At 45.0% G+C, this 16,971-nt stretch overlaps 1 protein-coding gene across 3 annotated transcripts in view; it reads left to right on the top strand.

Annotated features, from left to right (window-relative positions):
* The window catches only part of kmt2a (lysine (K)-specific methyltransferase 2A), a gene marked incomplete at its 5' end in the record, with an annotated part of 59,583 nt that overhangs the window by 27,628 nt on the left and 14,984 nt on the right, over positions 1–16,971 (top strand). For 2 of the 3 annotated variants that reach the window (XM_080771394.1, XM_080771395.1), the window contains 14 exons: positions 586–699; positions 1,179–1,363; positions 1,994–2,170; positions 6,160–6,270; positions 7,199–7,272; positions 9,696–9,919; positions 10,083–10,177; positions 10,544–10,681; positions 11,283–11,441; positions 12,296–12,407; positions 12,844–12,922; positions 13,061–13,221; positions 13,309–13,455; positions 13,690–16,312. In XM_080771394.1, coding sequence (XP_080627520.1) covers positions 586–699; positions 1,179–1,363; positions 1,994–2,170; positions 6,160–6,270; positions 7,199–7,272; positions 9,696–9,919; positions 10,083–10,177; positions 10,544–10,681; positions 11,283–11,441; positions 12,296–12,407; positions 12,844–12,922; positions 13,061–13,221; positions 13,309–13,455; positions 13,690–16,312 — 4,399 coding nt within the window. The remainder of the gene's footprint in view (positions 1–585; positions 700–1,178; positions 1,364–1,993; positions 2,171–6,159; positions 6,271–7,198; positions 7,273–9,695; positions 9,920–10,082; positions 10,178–10,543; positions 10,682–11,282; positions 11,442–12,295; positions 12,408–12,843; positions 12,923–13,060; positions 13,222–13,308; positions 13,456–13,689; positions 16,313–16,971) is intronic. The other variant, XM_080771396.1, reaches the window with a different exon arrangement.

Here is a 16,971-nt window from a genome sequence, read left to right on the forward strand (position 1 = left end):
TCATGTATTTGTTTAGTTGCATTGAAATCCCCATTGAAGCGATTTTAGATCGCCTCATATAACAACTGTGTTTGAAAAATAAACATGTCACCCCGGCCGCTTCACTCATATGGATATGAAGAATCAACTGACTGAGAGAAAACGCTAATGTTACTGCTGCTGAATTAGTTAGATTTTCGCTAGAAGCAGACTGTATCATATATGAGTGACTGACTGTTGCAAACGATACAGAGACACCTCCCTAACAATAACGCAGAGACAGCTTGTTTATTTTTGGACCACAACGCTTATAGTAGACGATATTAAGATCACCCCATGTTATTCTCCATAGAGAAATTACTTCCGCGAACCAGGGGAATCGTCGGGATGAGCGAGTTACGTCAGGACTTCGGTGCTCTAGACTGTTTAGACTAATGATAGATTCTTTGTTTTACGTACAGTATGATCCTAGATTACTATGTCTATGCATTTGATGCATTACCTCGTGTTTACCTGCTTACTGTAAATCGCGCTGGAATAAGATCGCCTGCCAAATGCCTAAATTGTTGATAGTAATGCTAAGTTTGTCAATGTTGAATCTCTCAGGGAACTTCTGCCCACTGTGTGATAAGTGCTACGATGACGACGACTACGATAGCAAGATGATGCAGTGTGGTCGCTGTGACCACTGGGTCCACGCCAGATGTGAGAACCTCACAGGTCAGTAGCAGCGTCCATCCATCCAAAAAAACATTGTACTGTAGTACAGTACAGTACTGTAGGTCGCAGTGACTTATTGTCTGTATCGGCCGAGAACATGGATGTCTAACCCCTTTTCAATGTGCTGTAACCCTTGGGAGATGGATTGGAACATGGATGTCTAACCCCTTTTCAATGTGCTGTAACCCTTGGGAGATGGATTGCTGAGGTGGAATGCAACACCTACCAACTCCCTACACTTAGTGCACGTCTTAGTTAGTCAAGCCATGGTACCAACTGAGCTAGTACCCCGTGCTAGTACAGTAGCATTGTTTGATAAGTACATTTACAGGTATTTCGCTTATTTAGTATGATTTCTGTTTTCACCATTGAGGGGACAAATGATTTAATAGTGACAGGCCATCCTATGCGTGCTCTCTGTGGGTGAGACATTGAAGGATGTTGGACCTGACAGCGGGTTTGTGACTTGTCCGTCCTAGATGAGATGTATGAGCTGCTGTCCAAGCTGCCAGAGAGCGTGGCCTACACCTGCACCAACTGTACGGAGCAGCAGCCGGCGGAGTGGAGGACGGCCCTGGAGAAGGAGCTGAAGGGCTGCGTACGACACATCCTCACTGCACTACTCAACTCGCGCACCTCCACACACCTGCTGCGCTACAGACAGGTGACACAACAACGCACAGCAGCATTTTTGTTTGGTCCCCCACCACTGAAAAACCAAGCTTCATACATCCCACAACTACAAGCTCGACCAAAAAGAAGGATGTGACACAGAAACCTGTGGCCTGTAGAATGATGTCACCATAGGTGTGCGTCGCTGTTTGAGGACGTTGCGTAGAGTGGTCCTAATGGGCAAAAGAGGTGGCTGAAATGTGCCTGAGTTTTAAATTAACTGTACACTATGTGAAGACATTAAGGGCGGAATAATAAGCGTAGAACCTTAGCAGAGTACTTATGAATAGAAAGTGTGGAGGCAAGTGGAGTGCTGGTAAGCTCGGCCCTAGCAAAAACTACCCCAAATGGACCACACCCCTCCACATTCTGTTGTTGACAATAGTGATTATATCATCTGTAATGTATTATAAATACAAATTGTTAATGCAACCATCCTTTGACATTGTTCCTCCTGGCAATTGAGTATTCGAACGATGCAGTTTCAGTCATAAGTTGGGTCCAGTCTGTGAGCTCTGGTGTAGCTGGGCTCTTCCAGTTTCTCAGTATCGCGTGCACGTGCGCACACACACACACACACACGCACACGTCTGATTCTCTGAATGCCATGCACTTGTGTCAGGCGGTGAAGCCTCCAGAGCTGAACCCAGAGACGGAGGAGAGTCTGCCATCCCGTCGCTCTCCAGAAGGACCCGATCCTCCCGTCCTGACCGAGGTCACCCCCCCGGCCCCCAGCGACGCCCCTCCTGACCTGGAGTCTGTAGAGAAGAAGATGGATCTGGGCCACTATAAATCAGTGGTGAGTTTGTTTCCTTTTTTCTGCAGCCTTTGACTCACACGAGGACTCATATGTAACCACTTTAACCCTGGTGTAGCAGTAGTGGCTCATAATTAGTGCAATTTCAAAATAAATTTGATTTCTTGTGCCATTCGGTGTTAAAGCTCCACTCTGAAACTTTTTCTTTGTGAATTAAAATGTTAATGACCAATATGTAGGGCGGAGTATGTTAATACAATATAACTAACACAACTGCGGTGGTTGTATTTGGCAGCCCTGCTTTTCCTGAGACATGTGGTAGAACGTGTATGACTAATACTGGTTCACAGGTGGTATCGCATGAAGGTTAAATTGTATTTGTCCCCTGGCTGAGCAAGCAGTGGTGCATGATCTATTGCCTCAGTGGTGAACATTTCAGCATTTGACACTTGAAACTAAAAGACTATACTGGCGTCCTATTTGTAATTGTTTTTCCTCATTAATGTCTTTACTTTAGCAGTACTCGAAGGAGAACTCACCTGAGTAATTGTGTCCATTTGGGCTAAGTTATAGACATTTCTGTCTCCACAGACAGTGTAAAGGTCATTTCAAGCGGGCAGCGATTAACGTGCCTAGTAATTCATTTTCGATGAGACCTGTGTTTTCTTTTCTTTTTGTACATGCGGAGAAGTCGAGGGCCGACAACGCAAGCGTATTTACGTGAGCCCGTGAAATTGTCGCGTGCGTGCTCATGGCACGAAGGTGCACACGCCCGCGACTGACTAGACCTGGATTCTATTGAGCTTTTTTTACGCTTTCGTTGTCGTGCCCGTCATGAGCAGACCTGGAGAAGACCTGTCGTTGATCCAGGCGACAACACCTGCGTTAATCGATGCCCGTCTGAAAGGGGCTTTAGACTTTTCCAAATCAATATGCATGTTAAAAGGCAATGATAACATAACTATAACATACATAACATAACTAATTATTTTAGTGTTTTCTCAGGGGACATGTCAAATCTCTTCCAAGTTGGTTTGGTTTAATTTCGTACTGAAATTAACCGAATGCATTTTCAAAAACAAACCACAGTACCGCATGTTCTAAGAAAGCTTCAGGCCTGCTGGTTCAGCACCATGGACAGGGTCAGCAGTCAGTGAACTTCAGCACAGCTATGGAACAATGTGCATACCTCAGCAAGATATAAAGGCATTCTGTCTGGTCTACTAAGACTTGCAATTTATAATTTAGGCATTTTTAGCAGACACTCTTATCCCAGAGTTACTTACATTAAGCAAGGTAAACGAATAAATCAAATGCAGAGAGACAGTTTAGTGCAGGGGTATTCAACTAGATTTGGCAGGGGGCCACAAGTGTAAGATTACTTAAAGTTGGGGGCCACAAGACAACAAAAACAAAGGTAACAATTTACTGTTTTACCGGAAACAAAAGTTGCATACTTTTTCAACATAAAAGAGCATAACATGAGTTTAGTGAGTATGAGTATAGTCTACAGTGTTTGTTCAGTAACAAGAGAGCAGTCTCTCCAGCTCTTTATTAAACAGAACACAAACTACAAACTGAGGAGCAATCTCCACAGGGATTCCCCCCCCCCCACCTGTGGCAGATTAGTCTGGTTATCAGGTTAGCGCGACACTGGGGCACAAACAAAGTCTAAATGACTGATGTTGCAATGAGACATTGTGCGTGTCAGAATGTCAATATCCGGCATGTTGTGCTTTCAAGATAACAAGCACTTAGATGCATCACATTTGCCTTCAGATTCCAAGTCTAATACCAGTTTAAAAAAAAAGAATTGTAGTTGTAGATCATTTCTTGATATTGTCTCTGTCGGGTGCAAACCTCATATCTCCAAAACTGTAAAAACGGAAAAACTAGCATATCGGGTTTCGAGCTTGTAGATCTGCTAAATTTTTATGCTTTTGTGTGACGCTGTAGCATGATCAAGTAGGACGTTAATTTGCGGAAAAAACACAAAATGTCTGAATATGGAAATAAGAGGTTTCAGCCCGACAGCGATTCCATTGTGGTGTCCTTAACAGCGTTTCGTCAGTATTGCCTCCGTATTGCATGATCAAGGGTGTAGATTTTCAAACACCTGGGAAGAGACATGCCTGCCTGGGGACAGACTGAGTACTTACCATAAAAGTTCAGCAGAAGTTCACTTTAGCAGAATGACAGAAGAGAGGGGCTGAGAAAGCATGGTGAAGACAGACAGAGACACAAGGGCTTTTCGACACAGGTTCGCGAGGTAGATTTTTCCCTGTGAATAAAAGCAGTATGAAAGTATTTTGTTTCTGTCAGACATATATCTCCATATTTTTGCTCAATGAATGCCCTACCTGATCATACTACAGCGTCACACAAAAGTAGCAGATCCACAAGCTCGAAATGCGGCTCGAAACGCAGTTTGACCTTGTAGATCTGCCACTTTTGAATTTGAATCCTGAAAAGTAACAGTTTTGGACATAATGAGGCTTCTACCCGACAGACGATAACCAAATTCATATGGTGGCAATTCCGGTGGAAGATGTAAGGACGATAGCAAGACGTAGAATATTGTTGGGGTGGAAATCCCCAACTCCCCCTTCTATAGCTATGTGGCTTAAGGATATTATGGGATTTTTAAAATTGGGAAAAAAAAGTTTACAATTAGAGGTTCAACAGAAGGTTCTTTTCTAGCTGGCAACCATTCATTACCTACTTTGAGAATATGAGGGTACTTCCGACAGACTAATTGAACCAATACTATGTGTGTTTTTTTGCTTCCTCATAACGATAGAACTCTGTATAGAGGGTGCTGTATGACAACATTCCGATTCAACACAATATTTTCCAACATAACTTGTAACTATTTTATTTTATTTTTTGTTATTTATATTATTTTTGTTATCTGTGCTTAAATTATTATTTTTGTTTCCTACTGTTCATATTATATGTCAAATATACATGGTTGTTTTTGTATGTCTGTACTCAATTGTTGTTATTTTTTATATTGTTTAATGATGACGATAACTGTGGGGGGAGGGATGGGGTGAGGGAGAAAAAATAAATATGGTATGTTCAAACTGTACTACATTGTTGAAAACTACTACCAATAAACATATATATAAAATTAAAAAAAAGAAGATGTAAGGACGTCACAATGGAATATACATCTCAACTTATGTATTAGCACAACGTGTTTCGCCGTGAGCTTCGTCAGGTGCTATGTTGTCCGTCTTTGTTCCCTGGAGTGTGCAGTCCCTTCGTTTATCTCTATAATAATAATAATTAAAAAAAATATATACAGTATATAACTATTCCTTATTTATTTTACTTGACTTGGAATCTGAAGACAATGCCGATGTAGATATGTTAATGCTTGTTATCTTGATAGTCCATTGGGATGTACTGTACATTGACACTCGTATGCGCAATAACCGAAACGCAACATCTGAAAGGGTGCTTTGTTTATACTTGGTTGCGGGCCAGCGTCGTGCAGTGAACATGGCAGACCTACAAGCATAAAACAGCATAATGACAAAGAAAAATTTTGCATTTTTTAAAATTGCTGTCCTCAAATGTTTATGTACAGGTCGTTTTGAGGAAGAAATATGGTTGGTTGAAACGGCTTCTAGCTATTGAAATAACCACATTATTTCACCGGCTAATCAAAACAAACTATTCAGCCCTGCTTTTCTCTCAGAGCGCAGCAGACTCTGTGATACCTTTTCTCTCAGAGCGCAGCAGACTCTTTTCTCTCAGAGCGCAGCAGACTCTTTTCTCTCAGAGCGCAGCAGACTGCGATACCTTTTCTCTCAGAGCGCAGCAGACTCTGTGATACCTTTTCTCTCAGAGCGCAGCAGACTCTTTTCTCTCAGAGCGCAGCAGACTCTTTTCTCTCAGAGCGCAGCAGACTCTTTTCTCTCAGAGCGCAGCAGACTCTGCGATACCTTTCGGTATGTAATATTGCTTAAGTATACTATAGTTAGTAACACAAACCGTGTCTGTGTGTCTGTGTGTCTGTGTAGCTGGAGTTCAGTGATGACATCGTGCGGATCGTCCAGACGGCTATGAACAGTGATGGAGGGCAGCCGGAGAGCCGCAAGGCCAACAGCATGGTCAAGTCCTTCTTCATCCGGGTGAGAGAGAGAGAGAGAGAGAGAGAGAGAGAGAGCGACCACGTGCTAATACTGGAACCTTTATATCAGTGGTTCTCAAAGTGGGAGTGGATCCCCAGGGGTCCTTGAAGGGGTTCCATGGGGTCCCCAAATAAATTAGGAACAGTTTAATTCCACTATTATTTCACTGGCTAAAAGTAAACCCAATGAAAGAAAGGATAACAATGACTATTCAGATGATAGGTTTCACCCCACTCACAGTATATACAGTTGACTACTAGACAGTTATAGAATTCTGCACTAAATTTAATCCAACAACTAAAATATGTGGGGTTTCTGGCACATCTTTCAAATGGGGGTCCACTGCTTATCCATACTTCCATTTGGGGGTACTTTACATGACATGTTTCAGAACCACTATTTTATATATTTTATAACACACTTCACAAGGACTCACATATTGCCACAATCACAGTAATAAACCAGACTTCAGACTGAGTCAATTAGCATGGGATTCACATAGGTTACTTATGCCATATGATATTGCTGCAACCCTATATAACCATATTTCATTTTTTATGTTGTTTCATTAATAAATGTCCTAGTACAGTAGTTAACTTTGTTGTTGTGTGACAGCGCAAAAGTAGTGAAAATTGCAAATCACGCTGCATTGTTAGCTTGTAGATTGGCTATTTTTGCTACTTAGGCTAAAGTAGGTAGTGAGTGTGTCTGTGGGGTTTATCAACAATGAAAAGCATTAACAAGAATTTGTGACTAATTAGTAACTACATTGGATCCACTGGAGCACAGGTTTTGCATTAGAAAAAAACACAGTTTTTAAGTTAAAATATGGAGATAAGAGGTTTCTTCCGGACAGCAACGATATACATAGCATTATGTTTGTATGATAACGTCGCTGAAGCTCATGTGGTCGTTTGTGTTTTCCCAGCAAATGGAGCGGCTCTTCCCGTGGTTCAAAGTCAAAGAGTCCAGGTTCTGGGAAGCACAGAAAGTCTCTGCCAAGTAAGCATCAACACTAACAGTCACACAGTTATTACCAAGTGGTCGTACCAGGTGCACAATGAAGCTGCTATTCACAAAGTGTACGGGAGCCAACTATTGTGTAACGCTAGGAATCTGTTTTTTAAAGTGTTCCTCTAGTAGTCTACAGGATCCCTGCAGTAACTTAACCCCATGATTATTCTAGTGTTTTTCAACCTGTAGGCCGGGGTCCACTGTGAGGATACTGCAAGTGGGCCCCCAAATAATTGGGATTTTATTACAAAATCATGGGTATTTGTGATACCGATAAATAATTAAGAACTTAAAGTATACTATGTTTAGTTCCATTGATCCAAGCCGGATGCCCGGATCACAATCGATTGATTGATCATTATAATAAACATGCCTAGTGGTTAGATGGGTGGGCCGTGAGCACTTTTATGATTTAAAATGCCTAGTGGTCAGATGGGTGGGCCGTGAGCACTTTTATGATTTAAAATGCCTAGTGGTCAGATGGGTGAGCTGTGAGCACTTTTATGATTTAAAATGCCTAGTGGTCAGATGGGTGAGCTGTGAGCACTTTTATGATTTAAAATGCCTAGTGGTCAGATGGGTGAGCTGTGAGCACTTTTATGATTTAAAATGCCTAGTGGTCAGATGGGTGAGCTGTGAGCACTTTTATGATTTAAAATGCCTAGTGGTCAGATGGGTGAGCTGTGAGCACTTTTATGATTTAAAATGCCTAGTGGTCAGATGGGTGAGCTGTGAGCACTTTTATGATTTAAAATGCCTAGTGGTCAGATGGGTGAGCTGTGAGCACTTTTATGATTTTCAAGTGGCCCTGATCCAGAAAAGCTTGAGAAGCACTGCGTTAAAGCAGAGTACATCACAACTCCATGCAGTAACTGTTGTTTGTGCAACGATTATTCTGATTTTGGGTCCCTGGCTGGCTGGGTCCGTCCGAGCACGGAAATAGCGTTTTTTCACCACCAAGTGTCACTGTTGCGCAACCTAACACACACACACACACACACACACACACACACACACACACACACACACACACACACACGTAGAGTGCAAGAATTGTACAGCACCACTCAGTTCAGGCGGGTCTGATTTTTTTCATTATGACAGTTGAATAACTTACATAACTTCTATCATAACACATAATAATATAATAAGACATCACATCGCTTAAAAAAGAAGACTGGAACATACACAAGAAAAGTTCCTTACTATGTAATATTACACACACACACACACACACACACACACACACACACACACACACACACACACACACAGTAGAGAGAGAGAGAAAGAGAGATGCTATTTTAATAATTGTACTAATAACGTACAATACATATTGGTGGTATTAGTATGTGTATCTCATAGTTTGCTGTGTCCCTGTAATGGAAAAAGTGTCTCCACCAGACTTCCACAATGAACAGGTCAGCTCTGCATTTGGAAGACAAGAGCAGCCCCATGTGTCCCAATAACCCTGGTCACCAACAGCATTTAAAAGGCCTCATTAACATCAAAGGAAAAAGGCTTGTCAGCTTGGAGTAAAATCCCTGTCCCTATGCACAGGACCTCAATTAAGCACTGGGGTTTTTGACACCGACACCCTGGGGATCTGGTCAGAAATTATGACCACAGCTTAATGCATACCGGTAGCTTTAAAGGCCAGTCCACACTAATGCAACTCATTGTAACATGCAACTACTTGCAACCATTCTCCCCAAACATTCTCCCCAGTTGCAAGGAGTTGCATTGGTGAGGTCTGGCCTTAGACCAATTTTAAAAGCGTAACTTTTATACTCATGAGCTAATTTACGCCATTAATTAACGCCTTACTTGGTCATACTACTGTAGTCTCTGTAGCTATGACCATGGCTTATAGATTATAGAGAACTATGAAACCTACATTGGGCACACATGCTCAGCTAACTCTCATTGAAGTTGCATTCGGCTATCAGCTTTCCTAGGCCGCATGTATTGGCCCTACCTTCTGGCACCGAGAGAGGATCACATTGCACTTCTGAGCTCTGTGGAAAACGTCTGTGGTTGAATTGTGGGAGACTCACTCATCTACTAATTTAATTGAAATATTTAGTCACCCCCCCTCCCCTCTTCTCAGTCTTCTCCGATGATGTGGTAACTTGTACACCATGCAGGTTGTTATTCATCTGGGCCATACAAACATGATTAGCTTAAAATGTTTGTTGGCAACTTAACTTTTGAGTAGAGCCTCGACCACAGATGTTTCAACTGATATTTTGTTTTATATATATATATACAGTGTGTGTGTGTGTGTGTGTGTGTATATATATATATATATATATACAGTGTGTGTATATATATATATATACCGGTATATATATATATATATTTTTTTTTATATATAATAGATTTGATTAAAGTTTTCTCTTTGTCTCCAGCAGTGGTCTGCTCCCCAACGCGGTGCTGCCCCCATCGTTGGACCACAACTACGCCCAGTGGCAGGAGAGGGAGGAGCAGTCCCGCTCTGAACAGCCTCACCTCATGAAGAAGATCATCCCGGCGCCCCGGCCCAAGACCCCCGGAGAACCAGACTCCCCAACGTCGTCCCCAGCACCACCCCAGCTCCCTCCGTCTCTCCCCCCGCCGCCCCCACTGCTGCCCGGTAATGATCATCAGCACGACCCATTTTGAGCTTGCAGATCTTCTATGTTTGACGAGTTTCCCTCCCAGAGGAGGCGTGCTAAGGTTCAAGTGGTTCAATCTCTTGGCCGTAGTTGCTCTGGTCCTAACTAAGCCCCTAACTGTTCTTCTAACGTTGTTCTCAGATCGTGAAGACAGTCCAGAGCTTCCCCCACCGCCTGGTGTGAGTGACAACAGACAGTGTGTTCTGTGTCTGAAGTACGGAGATGAGAACACAAACGTAAGTCGTGTGTCGACGGTCACTTCCACATTTACAATGCTGAATCCTGAAGCCATTCTGTTCTAAGCTCTAAAGTACAATAGCAGTGGGTTTAATCGGCAACACACTTTAGCCTCAATTTTAAAATATGAAATGCCCTTTTCTGATATCAAAATACCTTTTAATCTTCTGTCAAAATACCTCTTAAAGGAAATGGCAGCAACTTCTCATAAACATATGTATATTGTATATATATATATATATATATATATATATATATATATATATATATATAATTATGTTTGGATAAACATCATGAATTAGTTACAGTCTGTTTGTAGGTGTACAACTCCTAAGTTTGTGTGTGTGTGTGTGTGTGTGTTACAGGAGGGTGGCAGGCTTCTCTACATCGGTCAGAACGAGTGGACCCATGTGAACTGTGCCCTGTGGTCAGCTGAGGTGTTTGAGGATGATGACGGAGCTCTGAAGAATGTCCACATGGCTGTTCAGAGGGGGAAACGCCTGGTAGGATGTGACTCTTCTTTACACACCGTTGTGGAATTCTGGATCAATCAGTAACTGATGAGGCAAAAGGAGTCAGATTATTATGCTTTAAATGTACATGATATCATGGGGAGAAGTACGTTCTGATCGGTGGTGGTAGTTCTGCCAACAAGCACAGGGATCAGACAATAGTTCTACTAGCTGCTACAAGGACATGCTGAACCATAACAGATGGGCTGTAACATAAACAGCTATAAGACATCTTGGCTGCTACAGGCTGCCAAATAATACGATATAAATCTGTATTTTTACGTTTTTACGTCGTGTAGCCACACACACACTTGCTTACTTACTGCTTACACACACACACACACACACACACACACACACAGACATATAGATAGATTTTGAACGTTTTCAGAGAACCTTCGTTTAGGTTTTAGAAGGCGTCTAAATGGGATATACATAAGTACTATAAGTGATGGTACATTATGGTTAGACATAAACAACCACAGTAGCATAACATTTCTTCCTCACATACACAGGGAATGCTTCCTGTACACAGTTAAAGTGTGTTTATGAAATCCATGAGTTTATGCCTCTCTCTCTCTCTCCCACTCAGCGCTGTGAGAAGTGCCAACGGCTCGGAGCCACGGTGGGCTGCTGCCTGACGTCTTGCACCAGTAACTACCACTTCATGTGTGCCCGCCAGTGCCACTGCGTCTTCCTCGAGGACAAGAAGGTCTACTGTCCCAGGCACAGGGACCTCATCAAAGGAGAAGTGAGAGTCTTCAACTCGACCACAACCGCGTTCATTTAGCAGCGTCACCGGCTATAGAACATAAAGAGCAATTCTTCCTCAAGGAACCCTGTAGAATATCAAACATAATACAACAACATACGAGTAATACACAATAAGAAATTAAAAAAGGTAATAATACCGGATGCCATAGAAATATGGTAGAGACTGATAAACCTCAACACTTTGAGGGCTTTATATTAATAATATATGACATATACAGAGGTTGCCAGGATTGTTTAATTACCTTTGGAGCATACGCCAAAGTATTTGCGCCTTTGATCCAAGAAAATCCGCTTGAAAACACTCCAATGATTTCTTATTGAGCCGACAAAAAAGCCACTTCCGTGATCCGGGTCATAGACAAAGAGCATAGCGAGCTAAGATTGTCCCTACACCCTCGTTCACTTTGCATTGGACTCAGTTTCCCAGAAGCCCTTGCAAACCGGCGGTTGGTTGATTTCCCGTTACGTCGTCATAACGACAAATCCGCTATTTCTTTCAAATTATTACAAAACGGCGAATTAAACACAAAAAACAAACAGCGGGTTTAGCATATTACGGAGGGGGAGAACATGGATTAAATAGCGTGGTACACAGGTTATGCAGTTAAACTGTTGAGACGGGCACACTATCTTTTAGCAAGAGTTTCAATATACTTTGTCCTCATAATGCTATGTTGTATGTCAAGTAGTCTGGAAATAACCAATGCTGCATGTTTACCTACTGTTATGGCATGCCCAAAAGCTAAAATGTGGTTCATGTGGTTGGCATGAACCAAAGTGAAGTCATTTCTGTAGAGTCCAAGGCTAATGTGTTTTCTCTGTGTGTTGTAGGTGGTGTCTGGGTTCGAGGTGACGCGCAGGATTCTGGTGGACCTGGAGGGGATCAGTCTGAAGAGGAAGTGGCTGATTGGACTGGAGGCTGAGAATGTCCACATGAAGATAGGTAGGTCTGAGGATGTCCATGTGAAGATATGAAGGTCTGATGTGCTGATATGGTTAGAGCACGATTGCATCTTGTTTTATTGAGATAACATAGGAACAAAGGTTTTTATGTAAACAGTCAATAAGTAGTGTCATGTTTCGAGACACATTTCCTAAGGGTGCCGCGGTCGATTGAATTAATAGATTTAATCCATTATAAATAATATGCAATATCAATATATCAATAAGATGTGTCGATGACGACACATCTTGCCTGCCAAAAATGTAATTCCTGGAAACTGTTTCCCGACCTTCACAACGATTTTCCAAAATATTTTCACTAGTTTCACTAGATACTTGTTTGAAATGTACATCCTGTGATGTCCAATACAAGTAACGTTGACTTGCCTTGTGGATTTAAACACACACACACACACACACACACACTGTTATTTCAGGCTCCATGTCTATCGACTGCTTGGGCATACTGACGGAGCTGTCGGACTGCAAGCGCAAACTCTTCCCCATTGGTTACCAGTGAGTATCACTTCATGCTGTTGCTGTTGTGGATCTTTACATTTCCAACACATTGACCTTCAGGAGATAGAGATAGTGATTCATAAAGATGATAATTAATAAACTGCATTTGTCTTGTTTCTCTCTCTCTCTCTCCAGGTGTTCTAGGGTGTACTGGAGTACCCTTGATGCCCGTAAGCGCTGTGTGTACACGTGCAGGATCCTTGTTTGTCGCCCCCCAGTGGTGGAGTCTGACCTGAAGAGCATGATGGCCCCTGAGGAGAATCGCACCATTGCACACAGCCCCCCGCCTGTAACAGGTACAACTTTGAACTGAATAGACACTGTTTCTGTTCCGTTTTACATTGTGATGTTTATCTAAATTCCAAACCCTTTTGTTTTTCTAGATAAAGACTTTCCAGATCCATTCGACTCGCCGAGGCGTTCTGATGCCCTTTCCCCTGCCAACACCCCCAAGCTGAGGGTCTATACCAGGAATCGGCATCCCAGCTACCCCCCTTGTTCACCAGGCCCCAGACCCATGCCTTCTCCAGGTACAAACACATGCACGCACATATTTAACATGTTCACCAGGCCCCAGACCCATGCCTTCTCCAGGTACAAACACATGCACGCACATATTTAACATCTTTATTCTTTTGTTTTAATACAATAAGCTATTTAATTACACAATTATAAATTTCAATTCAAAGCAAAGAGCTCAGTACAAGTACATTCACAGTAGACTAGACAAACCTAAATTGACTGACCTGATCTTGTCTTTCCAGGAGGCTCTGCCCTGCCCCAAAGCCACGAAATAGTGACTGTGGGAGATCCCCTGCTGAACCCGGGCATGAGGAGCATCGGTGCACGCCGCCACAGCACTCCTTCTCTCTCCTCTCCTCCCCATCAAACCAACAGACAGAGAGGCATGACCTCCCCGCCTCACGCCCCGCCGTCACGGCCGCTCACCTCGCCCCCGCCCCTCATCCCCTCGCCCGCCAGGGACCCGGAGAAAGCTCGGCACTCAGGCCGAGACACGGGCCAGAGGGAGGGCGAGAGGGGTCGGCTGGCCTCGTCGGACAGGGGGAGGGCACCGTCGTCCAGGGACCAGGGTCTCAGGGACACAGACAAGGGAAGAACATCCAACAGAGACCAAGCATTGAAGGACTCAGAGAAGAACAGAACGCCAAGAGAGGTTGATCAGAAGGACTTGGACAAGGGTAGGATGCCTTCCAAAGAGCCAGAAAAGGACAGACCACTGAGTAGAGACTCAGGGCTGAAAGAGACTGAGAGGGGAAGACCACCCAGTAGAGAGTCCACCTTTAGGAATTCAGAGAAGGGGAGACAGGCAAGCAGGGACAGGGGCAAGCTGTCCTCTAGAGAGCCAAACTACCCTGAGAAGGGGAGGCCGCCCAGTAGAGATGCAGGGTTCAGAGAGTCTGATAAGCATCGACAGTACAGCAGGGATGCGGACAGAGGGAAAGACGCAGGTCCAGACAAAGGTAGGCCTTCTAGCAGGGAGTCGGACAGGGTCAGACCGCCTTCCAGAGACTCTGGCTTCAGAAACGCAGAGAGGAACAGAGACTCTGGCTTGGGGAAAGATGGCAGTGCCGTCTCCTCCAAACAGGCCGGAGGAGAGAGCAAGAGCTCCAGACTGGCGCCTGCAGGCTCGGGACAGTCCTCCCCTCTCATGGGCACCGCCGTCCTCACCGGACACCAGCGAGGCGGCAGCTCCAAGGCTAGCGACAAGCAGGGTGGAAAACAGGGTGGCAGAGATGTGGACGCCTCGGCCGCGCTCACTCTGTTGCCTCGCCACCGATCCAGCTCTACATCCAACACCACCCACCCTAAGGACAAAGCCAACCCAGGGAAGGAGAGTGGAGGCGGGGCTGGGACTTCCATTCCAACCCCTCTCCATAAGGACTCTGTCGTAGGGAAAACTGGCTCCCCTCAGCCGTTATTCCAGAGGGCCGGTACGAGGAAGTCACATGACTACTCGTCGGGGCCCGCCCCTGCCGCTGCCATGAAACCACTCTGGTCATCATCTAGGGCCCAGTCTGAAGATGACATGGTCAAACGAGGCTCTGCCCACCAGGCCTCCCCGGCTGTTGCACCAGCTCCCAAAGACAAGCACTCCAAAGTCAAAACAGCAGGCAGCAGAGATGTGTCCAAAGACAGAGGGAAGATCATCCACAACAGCAGCAACAAGACCCCCCTGCTCAACAATAACACTAAAGCTACCGGTGGGTCCAATGCGTATGCCCACATCTCCTCCTCTGCTCACAACAGCAGCAACAGCAAAGCTCCCACACTGGGGAACAGCACCAAAGTCCACACAAAGTCTGAGGTGGACAAGCCGGAGAACCAGGCAGGCGACAAGTCCTCCTCCAAAGCCAGGGAGAGTTTCTCCCCCGGCCCTGACAGGAAGAACAGCTCCAGTCTGGAGAACGTAGCAGCCCCCGAACGGTGTGTGAAGACCTCCCAGTCTCACACTACTAAACCAACGCCCAACCAGCTCCCACCATCCAGGGACAAAAAGAGACCCATCAAACCGCCTCCTTTGACTCAGATCAAGACGGAAATCAAAACGGACCCCAACGGGACCAGCACTCAGAGCACTGTCAGCAGTTCCTCGCCGTGCTCCTCCAGCACCACCAACGCTACCTCCACAGTTTCTCCCGCGGGCCACCAAGGGACTCGCCGCTCCGCCCTCTTCTCCTCCCCGTCCGCCAGCAGCAGTGACAGCTCAGAGTCCGACACCCAGGCGGCCCGCCCCAAGGGAGGCGGCGCAGAGCGCCTCCGCTGCGACCACCACTCCGGCACCGGCCTCCTCCTTACACACTCCACCGAGGACGAGGGGGACGGCCCCGAAGACGACGACCGTGACCGGGGCATCATGGACGACAAGCACCACCAGGAGGACGACAGCGACGGTTCGGGCTCGGCCAAGCGACGCTACCCGCGGCGCAGCGCCCGTGCACGCTCCAACATGTTCTTCGGCCTCACGCCGTTCTACGGCGTGAGGTCGTACGGCGAGGAGGACCTGCCGTTCTACGGGAGCGGGGACGCGGCCGGAGGAGGTGGAGGGGTGACCAAAAAGAGGGCCAGCGGTGGCAGCAGGAGGTCGGCCGAGGGCCAGGTGGACGGAGCGGACGACATGAGCACCTCAACGTCCTCCGGGGACAGCGGCGAGGACGAGGAGGGCGGTATGATGAAGCACAGGGACAAAGACCCGTACTACTACAACTTCACCCGGACCATCATCAACCCCGGCGGGGGGCTGCCCTCCATCGAGGGCATCGACCAATGTCTGGGGAGGGGCTCCCAGCTGCAGCGCTTCCTCAAAGACGAAGAGGAGCAGCAGCAGCAGGCACAAGTGACTGACGGAGATGACCTCCTGACTAACATGTAAGTTAAATTACACATTCATTCATCACTGAAAATGGAATGTGTAATTCTGCCCGACAGTAACAATGCTGTCCGGCAGAAACAAACCTCAGCTCTCCATATTTTAACTTTTCTTAAATAATTAAATGAATCATACATACTAGTCACACAAAAGCATAAAAATAGCACATTTACAAACTTGTCGATCTGCTACTTTTTCTGTTTTTGAATTTGAATCGTGAAAAGTAACAGTTTTGGACATTTCCAGCCGACAGAGACGATATGCTCATAGTACCTTAATAACGGTATTCATAGTGATTAGAACAGATTGTCCAAAGTAGTTATTTTTTAGTAATTTTTCACATTATGTTTTATTTATTTTTTGTAATGGAAGTTACTCAAGTTAGTCGGATCGGGCTGAAAAATATACGTTATAGATAATGTCATAGACTGCACGGCCAGTCTGGTGTAGATACAAGAAGTATGCACTCCACTGACTGCATGTTATTTTAGACATTGATTCATGTCTTTAGGGACACAAACTCCTGTTACTCTCAATTCCTGATGAAGATCAAAATGTTGGAATAGCAATAAACTTGGAGCTGAGTGAGAACCGGTGTTGCAGACTATATTATTTTTCTACAGTTGATTGTTTGTCCAGCACCTGGGTGAAAGATTGC

This window comes from Protomyctophum bolini, assembly GCF_963924005.1.
Source record: "Protomyctophum bolini genome assembly, chromosome: 9".
Lineage (NCBI taxonomy): Eukaryota > Metazoa > Chordata > Actinopteri > Myctophiformes > Myctophidae > Protomyctophum > Protomyctophum bolini.